Below are 13,682 nucleotides of genomic sequence, written 5' to 3' on the forward strand. Positions count from 1 at the left end.
GAGCGGAGAAGGTGAAGGGGCCCACAGGGAGGGTGCCGAGGGCAGGAGCAGCACAAAAAAGTTCCGGGGGAGGGGGCGGAGTGTAAGAGAAAGCTGGCCCCACTCCGCTCCCACCCGGATCCATTCCGGGTTTCCCTCTAACCGTGCGGGGCAAGCGGATGCGGAGGCTGATCCCTGGCACCTTAACCGGGTTGGTGCCCCAACAAGGATCCCTAAGCAGGAGTTTAATTTTAAATGTCCACAACTTCTTCCTGTGGCGCCTGGCAGTAATCCGTGGAGAGGCGAAACTCCTTGGCCGTCGGCAAAGAAATGCCAAAGCCGCGTGGATTTAGTTTCGGCCAGAACTGGGACCCGAACTCCCAATCTGTAGGAAGCCAAGGCCACGGTGCTGCGGCGGTGCAGCCACCTCTCTGCTGCCTGGCACATTGCAAGGTCCCAGGCCTTGCAAAGGTCGGGACGGGCCTGGGACGCAAGAAGAAGCTGCTGGAGCCTGCTCACACAGCGCAGGTCGGAAGCGAGAAATCAAAGCGTCCGCCTTCCAGCCACCGCCGGGAGGCCTCGGAGCTTAACCGCCGCCAGGAGAGCGCGCCCGGAGGCGGAGGCGGGGGAGGCCTCGCAGGCCTTTTATAGTGAAATTCTCCGGCCTCCGGAGCGGAGGAAAGGCGGCCACGGTGGGGTCTCTCCCAACTGCAGGACTGGGGAGAGGACCTCGGGTGCTCGTTGGTATAAACAAAACGCGCTGCTCTGGTTGAATTAGGCTTCGGGCCGAGGAGGGGAGCCAACTTTGTTTAATTTCAAATAATAATAAATGTCACTGTTGTCGGTTTATGGCGGGAGGCTTGGGTCTGAGAACAGGGGGCGGTGGAGGGCGGTGGAGGGCGGGCTCCACCCTCCCTGTTCACACACTCGGTGGCATGGGCCTCCCTAGCTTCCCCAGCCTTTCTTTGCGGCAGATCCACGTGGATAACCCAAGCAGCAGGACCCAGGAAGAGGGAGAGGTGTCCCCAGGCGCTGAGAGCCCAAGCTGCCCCCACGCTGCCCTCCCCTCCCCCAGGAGGCCGGCGTGTGTAGTCAAAGCTCCGGCCAGCTTCTAAGGGGAGCGCCGCGGTGAATGCCTTGGCGAAGCTGCCGTGTTTATCGGTGTCTGTATATAGAGCCGGCCCAAGCCCCGGTTCAGTTTCAAAGGCTTCGCCAGAGTTCTATAAACAGTGAGAGAAGGTAGCGCATACATTCAACAATTCTGAGTTTGGCAATCGGGTGGGGTGGGACGCTGGAGCCACTCCAAGGTCAGACAGGGTGGGGATGGGGGTGGGGGCCCAGGATCAAGTCAGGGACCTGTGCAACTTAGAGCCTCGGCTGTGTGCATGTGTGTGTGTGTGTGTGTGTGTGTGTGTACGCGCGCACGCGCGCGCGCGCCTCTCCCTTCCCCTGCCCTCCTTTCTCTCATTGCAAATCCACCCAGAGAGCTCAGCCTCACAAACTTGGCATTCTTTTTATCCAGGAACTGATAGAAATGCAGAGTTCCTGGGATGACAGTCTGGGGACTTTCCCTACATAGCTGGAGACCCCCTCCCCATCAGAATCCCCCCACCCTCTTCCCTACGTCTGTGGCCTTTCCCCAGCCAGCGTCTCCCCTACAGCAGCTCTTGCACCAGGGTTCCTGCTGCTGGTGAAGTGCCTCACCTCCCCGCCTTGGTGATAATCATCTCCGTGCCCACTTCATGGAATTTCAGCCACAGCTCTCTTTCGTGGAGAAACACCTTGATCCCTTCCATGCCCTGCAACAAGGAGAGAAAAGTCACCCACCATGTGACATGCTTCCCCAAACAATCCCCAAAGGCCCCACTGCAGGGTGCCTCTGGTGCCTTGGTGTTCCCAACAGCCTCTTTCCCCTCCTGGACAAGCAAATTTCCAACCACCACCCATTGCCACAGTGCTGAGACACAGCAACAGTGCAGGACTGCGGAGCAGCCGCAGGCTGCAGAACGTCTGGGGACAAGACCCATTGGCTGATTTCAACCCAGAAACATTAAAAAAAAAAAAAACCCTCAACTCAGAAAAAAATCCATTTGGGATATTCTCATCTAGATACTCAGACATCCACGCAAAAAATGAATAAATAAAAACAGATGTGCAACTATGTGCCTGTTGATTCACTACCATGGTGGGTGTGAATAGGATCGTATGAGGAATTTTAAATGCAATAATGTTTACGTTAACCTGTTTCCACAATCCAGAACAAAAATTAATTCTCCGTGGCTGGATGAGTAAACCTCCCTGCAGCCAGCTCGGTCCACTTTTGATTACCCAACGCGGTTGAAACTATTTAATATTTCCGCTGTTAACTAAAAGTTGTTTTACAAAAACGGTACACGATACCGACAAAGCCTTCGTTTGGGAAAGAACTAACGGTCTCAAAAGTGGATTTGCTTTTTCTTAAGAGCCACATTTTCTGGAGGTCTCCGAAATATCAGCATGCGTATACGAATATACACACATTTTCCTGAACGTGGTGAGAGGCTAAGAAAAAGCCAGGACGGGCCAGGAGATCCCAAGGAAGGCTTTTAGCTCCGTCCAGATGCTCTCTTGTGAGAAATCACTCCGCTTCAAGCCGCTCGACACCCATTTAAAATTCTAGGTCGCCCGGAGCGCACCGCCTACCGAGGTTTGGGGCCCTGAGCGCCGGTCCAGGCTCCTCCCTCCGTCCCAGCTTCTGGCCGGGCGAGCCCGCGGCTCTCTGGGGCCTCGCCGGCCTAAGCCCCAAGCGAGAGCACCCCGTGGTGGGCCGGCGAGGGCTCCCCAGCCCGGCAGGCCCTCGGAGCTCAAGACAAATGGTGCAGCGCGCCCAAGTCTAGGCGGCGGCGCGGAGGAGGCGGGCGGAGGCGAAGGCTATGGAAGATCTGAAGAGAGGTCAAACCATCGCTCATGCCGGCCTGAAGCGGCCGCTGACCTGGCCAGTAATAAGGCGCACAGGGCCAGCGCTATACCTACGGCAGCCAAAAAAAAAAAAAAAAAGGCAATGATTGGGGGAGGTTGTCTCAAAGGGCCCGATGACTGCAAGGTCTCTAACAACCTCCAGGCATCCAGAATGCCTCTAGCCCTCAGGATCAGCGTCCCAATAAATTAGGTCGCACAACAGGCTGGCATTTGGGGACAGAGGACAGAGAAAGGTGGAATGCAGTGAGAATTCAAAGGAAAGGAACGAAAACGTTAGGGCGGTTTTAATTCGGACTCCGCAGTTGCGGCACAAAAGTGGCCAGTCTCAGCAAAACACCTCCATGGCCCCGGGGGTCTTCTTACCTGCTGGGTGAAGGCGGCCTGCGGGGAGGATGGCGACTTGCTGGGGGCGCCCAGGGCGCTTTCAGGTTTCGCGTCGCAGGGCAGATCTTTAGAGTCCGGGTCCAGAGGCGTGTGAGCCAGGCCAAAGGCCTCATCGGAGTCAGCCATGGTGTGCCAGGGGCCCTATGCCCGAGCAAGGTTCTGTTCTGAGAACGAAAAGCAGAGAGAGAGAGAGAGAGAGAGAGAGAGCTGTAGAGTGCAGCTGTAGTGCCAGGAGGGTGCAGTTTGGCCTCCCTGCTTCCAACCACCACCCCTAGCTCCCAGCGGAAGGAGGCAAGGAGGCTACCGAAGGTGTTATTATGGTTACTATTACTGCCGGAGCAGCACGCTCGGCCTCCTGCTAAAGACCTGTGTCAGAATCAGAGAGGGCCAGGCCCCCATCTCCGCTGCGCAGGCTCTCCCCCGATAAGCCACTGCCCGTGAGGTTTGTCTGGACTTCTGGAACAGCCAATAAAGATAAGGCGTGGGTATTTTTGGAAGCCGTTGGGTATGAACCAAAAAGAAAACAAAACAAAACCCGAGTGTCCTTTGGAGAATTTTCTTCCGTCTTCATCAAAATACAGGAAGGGCCATCAGAGCTCTTTTTAGGAAATTTCACCAGAGGGAACTTTTTCTGCAACAGGCACACCGCCTGATATAACCCGCCTCTTGCAAAACCAAAAAGGCAGGGCTAGGAAGGTGTGCCCGTGGAGAGTCCGGGTTCCAAAGATAAATCACCCGCCTGTTGGCTCCCTGACGCTACAAATTTCTTCCAAATGAAAAGACGCTCCCTGTCCCAAACTAAGGCAAGATCTCTTAGAAAGTCACAAAGTGGCCCCAACCATAGGCCCAACAAAGCGAGAAGCCAGCGCTGCCTATCGGTGCCAGTGCAGCCAGCCAGAGCTGCGCTTCCCTCCGGTGTTCTCTGCACTCCAGCCCCGGGCCGAGCGGCCGGGCCGAGCGGAGTCGCCGCTCTGAGCCTCAGCCGGGCGCACGGGCGCGCCACGCTCAAACTACAGGCCCAGGCTCTGGCTTGACCAAATCCGGCCGCTTTTGAATCAGCAGGCTGCTGACGTTGAGTCGGCGGTCCTAGGTCGCCGCAGCGCCCTGCACAGCCCGGTTCTGCAAGCCTGAGGGGTTGAAATACGCTGCACAACGGTTGCAGCCCGGGTGCGCCCCCCGGCTCTTGGTCTCGGATCTCTTTCCAGTTTTTGCTGTCCTCTTAAGTAGGGCTCTTCTCCCCTCCTCTCCTCTCCCCCTCAACACCCGGGAAGAGGCAGACGCGGGAGAGACGGTCCTCTACAATCTTCGATACCCCTCAAGCAGAAGGCGAGAGCCCACTCTCCTCTGCCGGCCCGGCCGGGGACTTAGAAACAGGCCAAGCAGGAGCACTCTTGAGGCCCCACTCCCAAGCAACTCCCTTGGTTGCGCCTTTGGAGTCTGGAGGGGGGCAGAGAACGGAGCCCCGCAGTCTGCTCAAAACAAAAGAGAGCAGAGCTGGAGCCCTGCCTGAGCTCTCCCAGGCACCACCGGCCGGCCTCAGGGGTAATCCCACCCCGTGCCCTTGCCAGGGTTCCGGGAGCTCGCGGCTGGAGCAATGCGGTTTGACAGAACCAGGCCGCGCGTCCTTGCAGACCCCTCCGTGGCTCCGCTGGCCGTGGCCGCGCCTCCCGGGCTCCACTCGCCGGCGAGCTCCGGGCCGCGCAACGTCTCTGCTAGCCGCAGCAGCAGCAGCTCTGCACCCGGTAAGGCGAGGCTGGAGTCCGCCATGCGCGCCGCCCCAGCAGCCCCCCGGCTCCCTCCCGAGCCTTCTGGGGGCCCGGTTACCTCGCTCCGCGAAGCCAGTGCATTCACCGAGGCCCCTCTTGCTTCTAGCAATGCAGTCGGCGGCGAGGCGGGGGCGCAGGCATGGTGGGCTCCTGGGTTTAGGCGGGGGAGCTGCTCGCTCTTACTAGCAGTTGCCGCTGCTTGCCTTAACAAGGAGTCCCCACCGCTGCTGCAGCCGCGGCGCGACTGTCTACCTCCAGCCGCGGCGCGACTGTCTACCTCCAGCACACACCTCCTCCGCTCGCTGCTGTCTCCTCCAGCACAGTCAAGTTGTCAGGCGCCAGACAGCTCCGCAGAACGGAATCCCAAGACCCCGGCTCCTCCCTTGCACCCCAGCAGAAACAAAGTTGAGAGGCAGGGAGCAGCAGATCAGAGCACAAGTCGGGAGTCCTTTCTGAGCAAGGCTTTTTGGGTTAAAGATCCAGAATTGTAGGTAAAGTCAGTCTCTCTCTCTCTCTCTCTCTCTCTCTCTTTCTCTCTCACACACAAAAAGAGAGAGAGAGAAACACAAGCCAACTCAGCTAGCTGGAAGCACTGACTCTGAGTTGCGTTAATACTTACAAAATACTGAAATCGCGTATCCAACTAGCTCCCACCTCTCTCTCTCTCTCTCTCTCTCTCTCTCTCTCTCTCTCTCTCTCTCTCTCTCTGTCTCTCTCTCTCTCTCTCTCTTCCTCCCTCCCCCCCCCTCCCTTCCTCCCTCCTCCACCACCTATTCCACTAGCTTTCCCAAACACTCAACTCACAACGGTACTCTCCAATTTAAGACCCCTCTATCACCCCCTTCTAGCCACCCCCTCCTCCCCAGCCCCCATCCATTTCTGCTGCTTTGCACCAGTGTTGGCTGAAAAAAAAATCCTGCAGAAATCCTCAACAACAGGACCAACTTTTCCCTGGGCAGCAGGGTATGAAACCAACTAGTTGTCCTGAGAACAGATGGTACCCCTTGTGTGCACGTGCATACGCTGTGCGCTTCTGCCGGCCTCACCCACATCATCTCTCCAAAGCTGACCTCAGATGAAGAGATGCATGACCCTGCCGGGCCCGCCAAGTCGGCGCTAGCTGCCCTGACATCTCCCCTCCGCCCCCCACTCATCACCCTACTCCCAACAACTCCACAGTAAAGACTGGGATAAAAAATGCTAAGACAGCACTGTGGCGCCCACACCTCGCCCATGGGGCCACCCATCCGTCGGCTCAAGCCGGACGTGGAGGTACACTGCAGGGCAGTACCCAGTTCTATAAAAGTAACCAAAGAACACTGGGCACTGGCTGTGGTTCTCCTCTCATCTTCGATTGGGCTCCTTGACCCGCCCTTCCTTTCTCTGAAATGTATTGCTTAGAGGGTGAGCGGAAACAAGGTCACCAGATGCCTAAACGTGGTTGGAAAGGTCTTAGCCTGAGCAACCCAGGAGCTCAGGAGTCTAGTTCTGCTTTCCACCCTCGCCTCTGGGACCCCTTCATCCTCTTCTCTTTGAGGGTTCTGTTCAGGGAGTTATCCCACAAGACAAAATCTGGATAAAGGGACACAGGGAGGGAGGGAGAAGTGCCCAGAGGAAAACCTGGAGGGCTTTCTATGGTCTGGCCAAGCCCACCAAACCCAAAGGGACTGTCCCAAACCGGGGACAAAACCAATCCTCTTCTGCTCCACTTCTTCCTTCACCTTCCAAGTTTGTTTCCACACACATCTTTTTGCCCATGCGATTCTTTATGTATGGAAGCACCTCACTCTTCCAGACGCGTCCACTTAGAGAGAGGCCTTTTGGGCCCTCAAATCCTGAGGTCCAAACCAGACAGCAAATATGGATGGCATGGAGATGAGCAGGGAGTCTCCACATCTCCTGGAAGGAGGAGGGGGAAATCCAGAAAGACCTCTCCAATCCCTTGAAATACTCAGAGATTTGTGGATAAAATTAATTCCCATAAATAATCCGGAGGGCCCCTTGCGGAAGGCCAAATCCGGTCTCTCCCAAGTTATAGCCCAGCCAGATTCGCTCAGTTCCTGCATTGCCGATGTCCGGGTCACCTAGCAAACTTGGGATGGTTTTAAACCTGGCGGAGGCAGATCCATCCCGACCAGGTGTATTGCTGGCTGCGAGTAGCGCAAAATGCAACAGAATGCTCACTGATTTCGTTGGCGGAACTGCATTTAGGTGGGGTAGGAGAGACGACGAGGAGCCGGGTTGGGGTCAGGTGGAAATCCAGGACCTTGGACCCGCAAAATGCAAAGTGCGGAGGGAAAACAAAACAAAACAAACAAAAAATCCGCTGTTCCTTCTTTGGTTCAACACTCACCTGCACAAAGCCCGCCTCGGCTTTGGGGGGTGGCAGGAACCAGGAGTGGAGCCTCGGCTCTGGAGAGCAGCTTCAGGTGGAGAAATGGGTAGGGAGCCCCCCCCCCAAAGAGACCCCTGCTAGCCCAGGCCTTCTTTCAGCGTCCGTCCAGAGAAGCCCGTACCGCCCAGCTAGAAACCGGCTTGTGGTCTCCGACAAATTAAATATTACTGTTTATTACCAGGCATACCCCCATAAAATAAAGAGGCAACCAGGCGATACCGACTATCTCACTAGCGCTGCACCTATAGGACTCGGAGACGTCACGAGTCACGCAACGCGCCCGTGCTGTCACGCTTGGCTGAGGGGCAGCAGCGGGAGGCTCATTTCTCTTGGTCTGCGCCTGACCGTCTCCCCGGCCTTCTCCGCAACTACTTGTGCTGGACGCTGTGGCCCCTGGGGAATAAAGACAGAAATAAACAAACCCCTGCGCACTCCCTGGGGTGGGGTGGGAGGGTTGGAAACGGGAGTGGAAACCCTCGGCCAAAATGGAATTTTCGAAGGAGGACAGGAGCGCGCGGGTATGTGTTGGGGGTGTGTCAGGGCCCAGTGGGCTTGGGAGCCCGTCTTCAGCCCCTCTGGGAAAGAAATTTAATTTCTCTGAAATATTTCCAGTATGAGAGACAGAAAGAGAGGAAGAAGGAAAGAAAAAAAGAAAGAAAGAAAGAAAGAAAGAAAGAAAGAAAGAAAGAAAAGAAAAGAAAAGAAAAGAAAGAAAAAAAAAAAGAAAAGAAAAAGGTTTTGTTTTGTTTTGCTCCCAATGCCCTGCACTAGGGCGAGTATATATGTTGGAGCGCTTCTCCAGCTGGTTGCACCCGGGGTGCGGGGTCTCCACGTCCGGTTACAGACCTGTAGGGAAGCCTTGACGGGGTTATCGCTGACGCAAAGCCAGGCAGCGACTGGGAGGCAGGAAGAGAACTGCCAGTGAACTTTCCAGCTAAGAGAAAGGCTATTCCGAAAGTGGTCTTCGAGTGGCCTGGCGGGGGCGGGGTGCGAGTAGGTGGTGGCATGGGGGTGGAGAAGGTTGATTTCTGCAGAAAAAAAAATCTTAGCGCCAGGGTGCACCGAGAGAGAAGACATTATTTTGCTCTGCACGATCGATCGTGGCTATTCTTTGTAGTCAGATCACTGGCTGGGATTTCTACAACAGGGCCGCGATGGATGTGCGTAAGCTTTTGCGCGCAGCTGAAAACCCCGCTAGGTTCCATTGCGAAACCAACCACGTAGCTACCTTTGGTGCCCCCCGAGGGGGAGAGCTGGACCTGCCCAGCACAGAACCAGCGAGCGCCCGGGCCTTCCGGAAGGGTAAGTTCCCCGCCTAGGATCCCGGGAGGGAGCCCTCAATCCAGGCTGGCTCCTCGCGGCTTTAGAAGTGGACGTCTGCTTTTGCGCACCCCGGGTCCCAGAGGACTGTCTGAGGCCTGGCCCTGCTCCAGGCCCGGTCCATGCAGGGTCTTAGCGGCTGAGGCCGTGCAGAGGCGCAGTGGGGCCGCGGCAGCTGCCGGAGCCAAGGTCAGGCCAGCGAGGAGGGCGGGCAGCGGCTCCCAGCGGGCTGCCGACGCGCGGGCCAGCGAGGCTGCAAGGCTGCTTCCAGCCGGGAGAAACCAAAGCCCCCAGTGTCTGCCAGGCTGGCTCCCCTGCCGCTTCATTTTCGTTTCCACAAGTCTCAAGTCTCGGAGTAACTAGGTCTCCCCAAGTCCGAGCCCCTGCTGGCTGCGGCATTCACTCCCCCGGCCAAGAACGAGGGACCCGGAATCCCAGACCCAAGCCCCAGTCTGAGGAGCAGAGGCCCGTGAGACCTTAAGGGCAAGGGTGGGTCAGCAACGAAGGCTTAGGCCGCAGCATGGGGGACTCTGCTGGTCTGGCGCCCTTCTCTCGCCCCGCAAATGCGCGCCCCGCAGCAACCACAATCGCTGGGAGCAGCTCCCGAAGAATTCTACAGGCGGCTTCCCAGGCCCCCCGGAATCCGTATCACCAACGGACCCGAGCCCTGTGAGGGGCGAGGAGCTAGCGAGAGGTTGCGGCAGACAGAACCCACGCAGTTCCAAAGCCGCTCACAGCTCACATTTCCGCAGGCCCGCTTCCCTACTTTTGCAAAATCCCTGCATGGATAGCAGAGCAAAGGATTCTTATTTTTTAGAAGTGTGTGTGAGAGAGAGACAAGGGGGCAATGGCTGCTAAGAAAGTCCCATCCCAGATCACTTTGCTTTCCTCCCCAAAGAGGGTCCCCTGAAGAAGGCACCCCTTTCTTTGCATTTCTCGCCAGTGTCCCAGCTTCACCCGGGGCCTCTACTGCGGTGGGAAAGTAGAGGGAATTACAGATGCGGCTGGGAAAGTTCGCGAGCTTTGGGACAATAGCAGTGATGACCAAGAGTCTACAAGGGAGAGGGTGAGTGGGAGGGTGAGAAATTCCCTGGCTTCTCAGGGGGCTACTTTCCCTCTTGCCCAGTGAAATCTGGCCCTGCTGGGCTTTTTCCAGGACCTCGCTCTATCCCTGCTTGAGGTCTTCTTAGCTCCCCCATTGTGACCTGCTGTGTGTAGCAAGCCATTCCATGAGCTCCCCCTACCATGTTTCCACCCGGGGTTACTGTGGCCCATTGTCCCCGTTACGTGCGGGCTGTGGCACAAGCTGTACTTTCCCAATATGGTTGCTTTTTCTGTTTCTTTGGGGTAAGGACCAACATGGGTGCGTTGGTCCTATCAGAAACCCAGATGAGGAAGGAGCTTGGGGCCCACGGAGCCCTGCTTCGCTTCACACCAGCCTTCCCTGTTTGGGCAGTTCTCAGTAAAGAAGGGTAAGGATCTGGAGCGAGGATGTTTGAGGATGTTCATAGAGCTTCCCACATCCCTAGCTTGTCCTTGCATGGTCTACATGGAGCTAAGAACTCCCTTGCTGTCCGTGGCCCAGGACCTGCTGAAAAACCTTGGCGTAGTCCTCTACACCACCACCAAACTCTCAAAGGTGTGGGAAAACACACACCAACTCCCCAGGCTCGGACTCTGTGCGAGACAGCGTCTCAGGTTCCTGCCGGCAGGTCTGGGGTGCAGGCAGGATAGGGGTGGGGGGCCTGTCTGGATACCCCTCTCCCTCTGTGTAAGGGTGTGATAGAAGCTTGGGAGCCCACCGCTTTCTAGGGCTCTGGAAAGACAAATTTTCTTTGGCAAACCGAACAGTGTCACGCTGTCGACACGGCAGACTATTTTTCTTGTTCTCTCACAGGGTTGGGGTGGTGGGGTGGGGTTGGGATAGTGAAGAGGTGGGGGGGGGAGAGAAAAGCAAGCAAGAAAGAAAGGGAAATGAAATCCACACGTGTTAAGCTTGCTCAAAGGGCCAGATTCAAAACCAAAGACAAAACCCCCGACTCCAGTTCTGGCTGCCTGCCTCTTTCCAGCCAGCCTGGCTTCACCCAGCCGGGCATCCCCACTGGGGAGAATTTGATCCAAAGTTGCATAAAGCCCTTTATTTCATGGTGGTGGAGGTGAGGGGGTTGGATCTGTCGAAACTCCCTGCAGCAAAGAAAGCGAAGAGGTAGCTGCACGGGTGAGAGACATTGCCACCCACTCCTGCCCGTGGTGAAAAGTTCAGCTCGTGGTCTCCTCAGTCAATCCAGTACCACCCTGCTATGGCACTTGGGAGCCAGAACCCCAGAGGCCAAGTCCAGTCAGAGAACCAGAAGCGTTCTTTTTTATTGATGTTGGAGGAGCTCATTTAATCTGCAGGGCTAATGGTGGCATCTTTCACTCCAGCTTTTGCGGGAAGAAATCAGAAGAGGCTCGGGGTTCCCAGGGTTGGAGCCCAGTGAAAGGAGCAGTGCGTGGAACTGGAGTGAAAACTCCAGTCGCGACCTTCAAGGACTGCAGAGGGTCAGGCCATGCAGGTGACCATAAAACTGGAAGAAGCCTTCAGCACATCAGTGGCTTGGATGGTTTCTCATTATTCCTCCCCTTTAGTTACTGCCACCAGTGTCCCCCAACTGGTCACCTAGAACGCTTTGATTTTGATTTTTTTGGTCTTTAGGGGTCAGTTCCAAAAGAAAGCTTTGGAAATGGGGACCCCAGAAGTGCTCCAACTCCATATTTTAAAAACCACCCGAAAAAAATAAAACACTGGCTGCAACTGACAGGTTCTGGTAGGGGAAGTTCCTTGTCCTTGTTCGCAAGAGGTTTCCTGGTCACCATGGCAACCTCAGAATTCCCGGAGGAACACTTTCAACAATAGGGCATCTACAGGACCCACATACCCTGTGCCCAGCAGTGGCGGCTACCAGCAGGGTCTAGGGTGCAGAAGGTGCTCTCGGCTTTTCCAGCTTCTGCAAGTCTTCTCCTGGCTTTCTCAGAACACGGATTTGCAAAGCATGGATTTGCTTAGCCTGGGGTAGGCTCTGGTTTTGAGCAAATGCCCCCTTTTCCTCGTTGAGCTCTCAGCATGGATCCCAGAGAAGGGTACACAGACTTTAATGGAACAAATCCTCCTTCACCAAGTTGAAACGTCCCAGCAGGAGGCTGGTACATAAGCCCCCCAGTCTCACTCCCACCCTCTGGGAGCCATTTCCTCAACTAAATCCAAGGCCTGGAGCTAAATTCTCCTAAATGGAAGAAAACTGGCGTGGATGTCCCCAAGGTCTTAGGGAATCAGGGTGGGGGCAGGGATTGTGCTTTTTCCAATTAGAGGGGAAAAAACATTTGATTGCGGATGTCACTGAAATAACATTAAAGCATTATTTTTGAGTTGCGTCGTTTTCTTCTTGACTCTGCAGGGCACGTGGGGATGTGAACCACATAGGCCAAATTTTCTGTGTTTGGTGTGAAGGCAGCAAGCCCAAAAAGAGAGAGAGCCCAGGGTGCTGCCCAGCAGCCAGGGTGAGAGCAGAAAGCAAGAGGGCCTTGGGGGAGAAGATTCCATCCTGGGAAGGCAGGTGGCTAGAGGTCACTGTGTCCTCCTGAACTGTGCAGGAGGAGAGCAGCTCCATCCCCACCATCACTGGCCCTTCCTGTCCTATGGTACTCAAAGTCATCCCTCTACAAACTGATCAGAGAAGACAAAAATTCCCTCTTGTCCCTGATGAGGGCACCTCAGGTCCCCCAAGAGCTCCTGGCAGGCTCTGTCTTTGCCCCACCTACTCCTTCCCCTGCTGAGAACCCACAGGCAGTGTTCAGAGGCTCTATTCCGGAACCCCAGCCAGCATTTTGCATTCCTATTTGTGTCAAAAATCCTACTTGTATCTACACAACTACAAAGAGAAAGTGGAAACTTCAGGCTCACAAATTGAATCTGTGCCACCCTAGCTAAGCATCATAGTCACCAGGTGAGAGGCGCTGCAAGGTGGCTTCACACATTCACTTCCACACAGCTCTAAGAGAAGGGAGCTCCTCAACTGTACCCCCAAGTTTACCACAGAGGTGTTTTTTTATGGGGGAGGGTGTCTGTGGCTGTCATCATACTCTGTTGGGATTTGAACCCCAGGCAGTCTGCTTCCAAAGTCCAGGGGAGTTGCAGAAGTGGCCAACTGGCCTGGGTAAGCGCAAAGGTTCACTCCTCAAGTGTTGAAAACACATTGGGCCTGCAAAGGTAACTGCTGTGGGCCTTGTCTGACTTGTTGCAGGCTGGGACAGGAAAGCTCTCACGTTCTCCTTTCCATCCCCCAGGGTTGAGCTCCCCAGACCCTGGTCTAGGTGCCTTACTGTCTTACCGTCTCAAAGCCAGCACACCCTGTCCCCGGAAGGGAGGCAGATGGGATGCCAGAGATGGAGGGAGGAGAAAGGCAAGGACAAGCTGTGTCTGGCTGCTTCTCTCTCTCTCTCTTTTTTTAAACAAAGTATTGGGCTCAATGAGGGTAAGGACTGGCCCCTGGTTGCACAGCCCGTGCTAGAAATGCCCCAGGCTCCTGGTCTTGCATTTGTCTCCAGTGCCTGAAAGGAATGTCCAGCTCTTCCAGTACCTGGGGACACTGGCTGCATAAGGACCCCACGCCAGCTTGAAGCCTGAAGTGAAGTAAGCCCACCCCTGCCTTCTGGCTCCTGGCAAAGTTCCTGCCTCAGACACTCCTTTCTCCTTGTGGACAGAACTCCCAACCTGGTCCTTGCCTGATCTTTGTTGTGCTTTCTGGGGCCAATGCAGCCAGTCTTGCTGCCTCTAGACCCCAGTGGGGTGAGGGTGGGGGGGCATCACAGGACTGCACTAGACCTTCCAGGATCCTGGAGAG

General features: G+C 55.8%; 1 protein-coding gene across 7 annotated transcripts in view; it reads right to left on the reverse strand.

Moving 5' to 3' along the window:
* The window catches only part of TBX5 (T-box transcription factor 5), an 83,190-nt gene that overhangs the window by 38,908 nt on the left and 30,600 nt on the right, over positions 1-13,682 (reverse strand). For 4 of the 7 annotated variants that reach the window (XM_058656836.1, XM_058656835.1, XM_004595278.2 and 1 more), the window contains exons 1-3: positions 5,146-5,339; positions 3,301-3,485; positions 1,684-1,778 (exon numbers count right to left, since the gene is read on the reverse strand). In XM_058656836.1, the coding sequence (XP_058512819.1) occupies positions 1,684-1,778; positions 3,301-3,447 (242 nt within the window). In that variant the 5' untranslated portion in view covers positions 3,448-3,485; positions 5,146-5,339. The other 3 variants (XM_058656833.1, XM_058656834.1, XM_058656832.1) reach the window with 3 other exon arrangements.

The sequence above is a fragment of the Ochotona princeps genome, chromosome 29, assembly GCF_030435755.1.
Source record: "Ochotona princeps isolate mOchPri1 chromosome 29, mOchPri1.hap1, whole genome shotgun sequence".
Lineage (NCBI taxonomy): Eukaryota > Metazoa > Chordata > Mammalia > Lagomorpha > Ochotonidae > Ochotona > Ochotona princeps.